This window comes from Festucalex cinctus, chromosome 11 (genome assembly GCF_051991245.1).
Source record: "Festucalex cinctus isolate MCC-2025b chromosome 11, RoL_Fcin_1.0, whole genome shotgun sequence".
In the NCBI taxonomy this organism is placed as follows: domain Eukaryota; kingdom Metazoa; phylum Chordata; class Actinopteri; order Syngnathiformes; family Syngnathidae; genus Festucalex; species Festucalex cinctus.
The window spans coordinates 9,097,423-9,108,214 of NC_135421.1; the positions used below are offsets into that span (position 1 = coordinate 9,097,423).

The following is a 10,792-nucleotide window of genomic DNA, read 5'->3' on the forward strand; positions in this document are numbered from 1 at the left end:
TCATTTTAGACACCATGTTGCTATTTGCCAGCTGCATCAGCCACTTGAGACAAAATTTAGACATGCTTTTCATTGATCAAGAACAACTTAACGCATGTCATGTTCGCTTCCCCACCTGAGAGACCATGTTTTGTGTGAGTGGTGAAAAAAAAAAAAAAAAAGGTCCCCCTCCTAAATTGGATTTAAAAAAAAAAACAGGTGGAATTTGCTTGCTTAACTAAATTGCACAAGCTCAGTATTAATCACAGTGCATTGTTTGGACTTTTTGGGTCGCAAACAACATATTGTAAAGAAAAATTTGCTGTTGACTTACCATTTAAAATTGCATAGGCAAACGTTTGTGAACTTTGAACGAACTGATGAGAACACGCATTCACTATCTTCGTCGCAAACGTTCGCACCTTAGTGTTCACCTCGTGTTCAAGACCTCCCCCACACCTGGTATGCTGCCTTATATGGAAGTGATATGTTTCACATATATGTGGAACATGTCACGTCCATATGTGAAACATTGTTGGCATCGGGTGGAATCCTTGTAACTTCAAAATCATCACTTCGCAGTTTGTTCAACCGTAAACATTGGGAAAGCGAGTAAGGCCTGTTCAACACTAGATTGGTCAGGAACGTGTAAAAAATAGCACACGTGTGGAATGAACAATAGTAGCCGATAGGTTTGTCAAGAAAATCTGAAATGTACCAAATTTTAACATAAGTTTTGGCCCTATGCTAGTGATATTAAAAATCAAAAAACTGTTACATTCACAAATCTAAAAATGGTTCGATTAACTAGTAACTATTTTTGTTTTATTTTTATGGTCACAAACTAGTTGCCTAGATAAACTGACAAAAACTACAGCATTTGCATTCAAAAGGTTTATTGACAAATCAATGGTCAATTCAAGCAAATGCTGGAACAATATTCATGCGCGTGTTGAACTGAACATGTTGGGAACTCATGAGGACTCAAGCGGGGATGCTTTCACTATTTGGGTTCTTGGTCCGTCGGAGACAGCAGCACAGAAAGAGAAAAGAAATAAGATGTCATCAATTGTATTAGGCAGTAAGAACACATTTGATGCGATCTGTCCATTTAAGTACATAGTTTCCCGACGAACAGTACAGTATGGATTTCTAAATGTCATAACAAAAAGAAAGCCAAAAATGTGGCGCTACATGCTTTTCATTGGAGAATGATGATTCATTGATTCCTGCCATGAGGTCATAAAACGCGATTACCAGTACATCGATCCACTGGGCTTCGGTGTATATGTAGAGAGCCTGCTTGTCGGTTCGAAGAACCATCACATTTTCTCCTTGCAGCTTCCTCATCGTTGTCTCTCCATCTGCTATAAATATCTGCAAACACAACTGGTCAGAAAAGAACCGACAACAGATCGAACTATATAAAAGTGGTGCACTGGCGCCATCATGTGGCCTCACTGTGCCAAAGAACTAGAGTGAGTTCAGGAGTTTTTAGACAGCTTCTAGGTCATGTTAGTAATTAAGTGCACCATAGGATGGAACAGACCGTTTGGACTCGATCCGGCAATTGTTCAGGGGTTCGGTCCCTGGAACAGCTACATGCGACTGAGGGACCTCGATTTCCTGGTTCCCCCGGCTGACCTGTGAGAAGGTACACTACAAGGCAAGCAAAAGACAATCAAGTCTCCTCTGCGACAACGCCAGGATGGGGATGTGTGGTTATGGCACACCTTGTCCAGGAAGTCCCGGGGCTCCAGTCATACCAGGCAGTCCCCCCAAACCAGGTTGACCCAGCTTTCCGGTGGGCCCAGTTGATCCCTTCAAACCCTTTGTGGATCAATATCAAACCCACATTTAGAAGGTTTATAGACTATAACGAGTTTCACCAGCATTTTTAGTTTGAATCTACCATGGTTCCTCTGCCACCAGGCTCTCCTCTGGAGCCCTGCACTCCTTTAGGACCTGGCTCCCCCCATAAGCCGCTGGCACCCTGGGATGACAATGTATTTACTTTCAGTATATTTCAGTAATGGTCCACAGTGTTTGGAAATTGATCTGCAGTACTACCTCCTCGCCACACGTCCCCACAACGCCCGGCTCACCCTGTGTAGATGAGACACGTTTTCCATAGTCAAGGTGTGAAGATCTAATAGAAAGGTTTAGGGCGCCCTAGAAGTGCCACACGTGGAGAATCTGCATACATCTATTTATTTATTTATTTATTACTATAAACAGCATTTTGGAGATTTGGGTAGATGGAGCCTATCCCTGACTAGGTGAGAGGCAGGCTACACCTTGAGAACGTTCTTGACAGATGGACTCATTTGTTCATACCCCAATGTTAATCAAAGGAAAATCCAAGGTGGTCACCAACGTTATTTTTAGTTAACTAAAACTAATGAAAATAAATACAACTAAAATACAAAAAAACAGTTTCATTAACGAAATAAAATAAAAACGAAAATGCTTTTTAAAAAACGAAAACTAACAAACTACATTTTGAGTTTACAAAACTAACTAAAACTAACTATAATTATAGCAAAAAATGTCCTTCGTTTTAGTCTTTAAATGTAATTTTAAGTACGGTAGGTTTATTTTGATATTAACCGCCGCAATAAGTACGTTTGAAAGATTGTCTCACAGAAGTGATGTCATTTAGCAGCAGCCAATAGAAAAGCACCTTCAGATGACCTCGCTCCCAAGGTGTTTTTTTTTTTTTTTTAAATGTTGCACACACTACACTTTTTTTTTTTTTTTTTAACTAAAACTAATACTGAAACTAACAAACTAAAGTTAAGCGTTTATTAAATAACAAAAACTAACAGAACCACCCTGAAAACTAATTAAAACTAAATAAAACAAAAAACAAAACTCAAAATAAAAACTAACTAAAATGAAAATTTCAAAATTATAATAAACTTGGTGGTCACAGAAATAAATTTAATTTGACAAAAGTAATAAATACAAATGCAATGAAAATTCAACATTGCTTTTTAATTGTTCAAAAGAATTTTTTCTTTTTTTTAAAAAAACATGAAACTACTGCATACAGTGTTGATATACAAAAAAAAAAAAGATAAGATGAAAGCACATACAGTATTGTGTATATGGTTTAAGTTCACTCCATTTATCATTATGACCAAATTGGATTTTGTTTTCATTTTTTGGAGTACAATATGTTCATCTGTCTCCATTCAAGTTGATTCGGGATTTGTTGCATGAACAGTAAAGAATAGCAATGTGGATTTGGGTGCGAAGCGAATCTGAGCTCTAGTAGGGACAGTGTGTGTGGGTCTGTGTTTTTGTTTGTTTGTTTGTTTGTTTGTTTTTAAATATTGGTAAAGGTTATGCAATTGTGAAAGCTTCCACTTTTGTCTTGTCTGTCCATAGGGACATTGTCCTGTAAAATCTGTGGCTTGTCTATGGATAGATGAGACAAAATTGGAACTTTTTGGCCAGGTACATCAGCTCACAGATGCAAAATAAAGCATACTAAGAAAATAACACTGTCCATACTGTGAAAAAAGCTGTGCTTTGAGCCATGCAGGCAGCGGAAAGGGGGCATAGAAGTCCTGTTTGAGCAATTTGGTAAATTCAGGGATCAAAATAAGTCTTATTTTACTCACAGTATCTCCTTTGAGTCCTGTGTCTCCTTTCAAGCCTTTATCCCCCTGAAATGACGTAAATAAATGTCAATAACAGTGCTAAACCCTCTTCCCCTGTCCAGTGACCTCTTAACCGTGGTGAGACTGAGCAGGCAGATTCTCTTTTCGTTGCTTCCACAAAATCAAACTTGATTTTGGCTTTTTCCACCAACATATAGCTCCCATTCACTTTCTGAACCAACACCGCCCTCCTGTGCCAAAGTGCGGCACTGCAACACTCCATTCTCCATAATACAACTTTTAAAGGGCCAGGTTTGTCCTGTAACAATAATTTGAGTTCCTACTCAAAATGAGACGTTAAAGTGGGCCCTTACCCGCAATCCCGGTAGTCCTTTACTGCCCTATTAAAATAAAAATAAATCAAATTCAACAAAGTTTGGAGACGTGCTTTTTGTAGTGCAGTGACATAACAGTTAAACAATATAACTGTGCAACAACATCTGACAAGACTTTCAATGTACCTTCATGATGCACGGTGGTCCTTTTTCTCCCTTGAGGCCCCTCCAGCCTCTGTAGCCTTTCTCTCCCTGCAATCAATAAACACGGCCTATTAGCATGACCGACAGTACATGCTCGTCAGAGTGGAATAGTTTGAGGGTGACGTTGGAGGAGACCTGCTGCCCAATCGGTCCCGTCCGCCCTCGATTTCCTGCTGCTCCCTCGGCACCCATTACACCCGCTTGACCCTGAAATATACACAAGGCGAAGGCTGTTGTTTCTCATGTTTCAAGTGGGTGTGTGTGTGTGTGTGCGCGCGCGCGTGCGTGTTTGGGTCTACCTTTGGTCCCCTGGCTCCTCGACAGCCCTTTTAATAGGAACACAAACACATACAATTACAACAATTTCAGATGAATAAAAATGACTGCAATATATTAATAGCTATTTCAATGATGGATATTATCATGCAATTCTATTCTAAACAAACAAAAAAAAGAAATCAAAAGTTAAGACAAACCTCATCACCATTTCCATCATTTTTACCGTGGTCAAATTAAATGATTACTTTTAAGGTAATAAGCTTGACTTGAGACTGAATTTGATTTATTGCAGGAATTATTTTCCTCTTTGGCATCTTGGGTTCAAAAGTTTACACATCAATAAATGTCTTTTTGAGGATCACATTATACAAGATTATTTATTTATATTTTTTTAATTGGTTATTTGATCCTTAATTACCTTTTATATGTTTAAACTGTAAGCAAATTTGATGTAGTTATTAAATGCAAACAAATAATATGTGGATGGGCCCTGGGCCAATTTGCACAAGAAAAGTTGGACCCCAAGGTCAAAAATGTTAAGAACGTCACTTTTAAACAATAGTGTGACTGATTGTACAACAATGTAAACAAAAATTGAATATCTATTGTACTATATATATATATATATATATATATATATATATATATATTTTGTTTTTTGCTGTACAATTAAAGTGTAATTGCACATCCACTACAGAAGGTGGCAGTAGTGCTCTTATCGTCAGAGAATGTGCAACGAGTATTAGCTCCTCGCCAGAGGTGTATTTACAACAACTTTATGGAAAAAATAGTATGTCACTGGAGAATTGGGAGCGCAAAAACATTTTGTTCTTCCCTGGGGAGGGGTCGGTGAAGCGTAAAACTATAAACTGAGTATAATAATGTTCTAAACGATATTAAAACATGATAAGAATTCGCGTCATATATAATGCAATAATATAACTCAACACAATTAATAAAGTAACAAATAAATTAATAAATACTGTTATCTTCTAACAATAAACTAATATAATAATACATAATAAAACAATGTATATTATACTATAATATTAGTATAATGCTAATATTCCAAACAATGAGATTTTTTTTTTCTTTTTATGATACATCAATGTTCAATGCCATAATGACTAATTAATCCAATGACAAATGATTAAAAGAAAATCCATGACAGTAAAATAACTGAATCCAAATACTACAATTCAATTTAATAAAATATTCTATTTTATTTTTATAGATTAATTCTGCAGACTGCTTATTTAATATTTATATTTCATTTTTATGCATGTTGAATTTCATGTTTACATTTTTTTAAATATTCCAGCATGACTTGCCTTCTCTCCTTTTGGCCCTGTGATGTGTTCTCTTATATCAACCTAAACAAACAAACAAACAATTAGTTTACCATCAGTAAAAACACACACACTTACTTCCCAAAATATTAAGTACACTTGCACAATCCAATGAATGACATCAAATGGAATAATTCTACATTTGTATTTGCAATGATAATAATAATGCTCTTCTTTTTTTTTTTTTTTTTTTTTTGAGACTACATGTTCTTACTGCAGTGCAGCGGTTACATTAAACTTTCCCTTTCTAAAAAAGTTACAAATAAATAAATAAAAATATTAGTTTTATACAATTAGTAAATTGTACTGTTTCAGAACCAGGCAGTGACACATCAACGTTCTCTGGCAATTACAATTAATTTATTTACAGAATTATATTTTTTATTCTGATTCCACTTGGAATATGCAGGTGTATCTAATCAAGTGACCGTTATGTGTGACTGTTACTATCAATTCTGCTCTTCGCTGGAGTGGAGGAAAGAGAGGAGGAGGAAGCGGAGGAAGAATGAAAACATCACATGACTTGACTGGGGATGAGAAAAACCCTGCACACAAAGACAACAAAATGCAGATTATCTTGTGTGTTATTTCATCATTTACATTACAGTAGATTACACACAGGTGGACTTTATTTGTCTCACGCAAGATGAATTCTCGAGGTATTTATGAGTTCACAAACTCCGGAGAATACATCTTGTCCGGATCCAGCTGATAGTGATAACAGCTGGACCAATCACAGAGCAACATTGTGTTTGGGGGCGGGATATGCAACTGTGACGAAATCAGGAAGCCAGCATCAACGCCGGAGCTAACAAACAAACCCAATATGGACGCTACAATTAATTCTGTTCTCGCAGAATGACTCACCGTTTCCTTGTTGAATGTTGAACAACGAGAGGCGCTTCATGCATTTCTAGCTGGTAAGGTGTTTGTGCCCCCCCCCCCCTTTGACGAGAACAAAGACGAAATTTTCACCCGTGGCCGTGATTGGTTAAAACAAACGTGTAGAATGTCGCATCGTCCAACCAGCTCGAATTATTGTACAGAATGTCCCGCCTTTTCCCGACGAAATTACTGTGGAGAGGTACCCGATTGACATGTACTATCCATCTGCCTATGGGGTATATGCCACGGAAGAGGCGGGACGTGATTTTGCACATCAGTTTATTTCCGGTCTGGTTTGCGAACGCGCAACCCAGGGGCACAAAGTCAGAAGCACAAAAAAAAAAAAAAAAACAGTCCGCCTTTTCCGTGGCATGTACCCCATTGCCAGGTTAGGTCAACATTGGATAATTCAGAAATCATCAGGAAACTTCTGGGGTCAATTGGCTGCACTGAGAGAAAAGGGGTGAATAACTTTGCATGCCTTACTGTTCACTTATTTATTAGTTAAAAAAATAGCTTAAAATAAATAAATTGCGTTCAATTGGCGATGCTTCACAAAAATCCAATTTTACATCTTTTAAGTTTGAAACCTGAAATGTGGCAATTGGTCAAAAAGTTCAAAGGGGGCTAATACTTTCACAAGGCACTGTAAATGCATAATGTGAAATATCAGCAGTGTTGCCACAGTTACCTTGAAAAAGTAACTTAGTTACTTTACTGATTACTTGGTTTTAAAAGTAACTAAATTGCGTTACTGATTACTTGATTTTAAAAGTAACTAAGTTAGATTAAAAGTTACTTTTTTAGTTACTTTCAGCAGCTGCCGATAACACCATCTCAACGTAAAAATAATGCAGTAGAAACGGAGTTTCAAATACTTTATTGAAAGTGCATTTTTAACATGAAAATAAAGTTTTTTTTTATGAAAAACAAAATAGGCAGTCTCTCTTGACTTCTTGTAACGTAAATACTTTTTATAAAACAAAAAATAAAAATCTATCCAGGTTGAAAATGAAAATCCCCTAAATTCCTCTATTGTTTGTTTGTTCCGCTATTCCAGTGTGTACACATGTATCAGTTTAAATATTTATTAGTAGTTATTGACAGTTAGAATTGTTTTTTGGTTTGTTTGTTTTTTCTCTTCAAATTAAGGATCAGGAAAACAAAAGGTTGATAATTTAATGTTAAATATAAATATTCAACCTTTAGACAGACACCAACACAGTTAAACAGAATATTTGCACATTGTGAAGTATTTCAGAAACATAAATTTAAGACATGAAATAAACCTACCGTCCAGCCAAAAGAAATATGAAGCCACCTTATGGAACAATAAATCTATCAAACACATTTTAACCACTTAATATGTGCAAAAATATTTCCAAAAGTTCATTTCCCTTTTTAATCAACAATTTTTGTATTTAACAATTTTTTTTCTTTTGTCATCACTTTCATTTTTGGTTAATGTATGACATCTTTTTTTGTTTTTTTAATCTGAGACACGATGATGACCACAGAATCACTACTGTTTATATTTTGTTTTTTGGGCTGTCGTAATCACGGGCACGTCTCAGTTCTCCTATCTGCTGCTCATGCTAGTTGTAGACGTTGACAGGGAGCCACAAACTGAGAAATGAGATACTTGCAGTGTGCTTTTAGCTTAGCTGGTGTGTTGGCTGTGGGACATACCTGTGTCGTTTGAATCCATGCATTGGATCGTCACGGGAGTTAATTCTTTTTGGCTCGCGCGCAGTACCAACGCCGGCCCGGGACATACAAGTGCACCGAGAGGACTCGATAGCCATGGGAAATACCGAGGTGTACGGCACCGGCTTCTGCTAACTGTCTCCATTTGTATGTTGTCACTCGTTGCGCGCGCGCGCGCCGTGTCGCGAGCACGGAAACACGGAAGTAGCTTGAATGGTGATGGTACTGAAATGTAAACAAAACAAGTAGAGCACGGCGCAGAACTCTTGCTATTGTTATGAAAACCATAAAGCCTCACTCGCAACCGATACGGTCGTTTAGCTCCCCTTGACGAACGATGGTTCGGTCGAATCGTTTTTTTGTTCCACCCCTACTGAAAACGTAACTTGTCTGACGTCACTTCCCCTGGCGAGAGGGCGGAGACGACCTCATCCCATAATGCTTCACGGACCAGTTGAGGATGGAAATAATTTTTTTTTTTTTTACCACTTTTATGGTCCATAATGCACACTTTTTTTGTTGTGTTGTGTGCCTGTTGGTTAATAAAACTAGTAGTAAAAGTATCATCACTTTTGTTTTGAATGTGCAAACCATTCATGACCAGACCATGGCTGAATTCAGTGTGGTGATCAATGACTTCTGCCTCATCTTCGTAGTTAGCAGTAGTTGTTTGTGACTGTTACAACAGTGAGATAGCTTGCCTTCTTCATGAAAATGTGGAGTAACGCATTGATTCTCTGGACAGTAACTTTAATCAGACTACTTTGTAGAATAAAGTAACGCGTTAGACTATTAGTTACTTTAGAAAGCAACTTTTTTGAGTAACACGCCGGCAACACTGAATATCAGTAGTGTACTTACTGCTGGAGGAGACTGGATGATCTGCCTGGAGGAGGAAGGCGGTCCATCCCAGAAGTGACTGAAGCAACATCTTCATCCTGATGAAAAGCAGATCAACAAAATATTAGGAGCAGCTCTCACTATGATCACAGTGCAGTGCACAACAATGAGATTAGACTTCTTTGATAGAGTCCATCAAATGTGAGCATTTTTGTACTTGTAAAAAATAAAAATAAATATATAACAGATTTCTTTGATGTTATGAATACACGTGTATCTCAAAAAGTCTCGTGTAAATAACCTCATAAAGTCTCTGTTGCGTGTATTGAACAAATCTATCAATACAAATTCAGGCGAATCCACCAAAATAGCAATATAAATAAATAAAAGAAGAAGAACTTTGTCATTACCTTGCATTGCAGTCCTGTTCGAGAGGCTCTCCTTTCCCCGATGCTTCCCGACTTGGAAGTGTGCAGAAATGCAGCACAGGCGCTGGCATCTGTTTTTGCAGACATAATCACATCGTTGAGCCAAACAGCAGAGACAAAGAGGATGAAGCAGCAGCTTGTTTCTCTAAAAGCATACAAATCGTGATTCAATCTGCACTTTATTTAATGCACATGCCGCTGCTTGCTCACTTCAAGTGTACATTAAGTATTTTAAATTAGGGAGGAACGGGGCAGCCACACTTCAAAACGAAAACAAATATGGTTTTAATGTTGATTTTTTTTCTCAAGAAAAACATCACTCTTTAATATTGTACTGTATCAAAACATACAATGACATCATTAAATACAATGTAAAGAAGTGCTTTGCTTCAATTCAATAGATTTGTGCTACTCCCTCTGGTGTTCACACTTTGGCCACCTGGCAAGAATTGAATATAGATTTACGGATATACGTGAATGGGGTCATAAAAAACAAAAAAAATACATGCCTGTGAGTATTGGTAAAATACCCTACTCTAAATGTGTTGCTCTATAGACCATTTGTGGTCACATCACATCCTTAAAAATATAACACTGTTACATAGACGCTATTTGTTAGCATGTCTATAGCATTTCCCACTAGTGTTAAGGTAACATAAGGTATAAGGTAAATAGGTAATCTATTTATGTGGTTGTTTTAATATGTATTTTTTTATGTTTAGTTTGACAGTAAATGTCAGCTGCAATTGGCTTTAAACAGCTTAAAGCTTCTTTTTTTTTTTTTTTAGACTGCTTGAGGTTTGCTGACTGTGGAAAGTATTTCTAAACACTTCATTCCAGCAAAACCTTCAAAACGCCACTAGGTGGCAGTAATGTTTCCCAAACAGCTTCCTGTTCCCTCTTAACACATTTTTACACTTGTTTGACAATTCTGAACGTCTGAAGTGTTGCTTAAAACATTGCTTACGGAGGTAAAGGTTTTATGACAGTAAGTTTCGACTCTGGAATGGATTTTTTTGTGAAAACCAAAGGTCCCCAAGGTCTCATTACATGAGATGAAAGCACACAATGAAAAGTGGTGAGGTCAATCATAATCAACCGCAGAAACGAAGGTCTGGAAATCCCTTACACCTACCTAGAGCCAAAGAAAATAGAAAACAGTGTAGCTATCTAAACAA

At 37.2% G+C, this 10,792-nt stretch overlaps 1 protein-coding gene across 1 annotated transcript; it reads right to left on the reverse strand.

The window, feature by feature from the left end:
* Positions 1 to 858: 858 nt before the first annotated feature.
* LOC144030558 (uncharacterized) lies at positions 859 to 9,680 on the reverse strand. The gene is made up of 15 exons (XM_077536980.1): positions 9,597 to 9,680; positions 9,208 to 9,284; positions 6,202 to 6,299; positions 5,737 to 5,778; positions 4,426 to 4,452; positions 4,262 to 4,333; positions 4,109 to 4,174; positions 3,962 to 3,988; positions 3,609 to 3,653; positions 2,050 to 2,085; positions 1,892 to 1,972; positions 1,713 to 1,809; positions 1,529 to 1,638; positions 1,237 to 1,356; positions 859 to 993 (listed from the first exon to the last, which is right to left on the reverse strand). The coding sequence occupies exons 2-15, from the start codon at positions 9,281 to 9,283 to the stop codon at positions 964 to 966; spliced, it is 927 nt and encodes a 308-aa protein (XP_077393106.1). The 5' UTR covers position 9,284; positions 9,597 to 9,680; the 3' UTR covers positions 859 to 963.
* Positions 9,681 to 10,792: the final 1,112 nt, after the last annotated feature.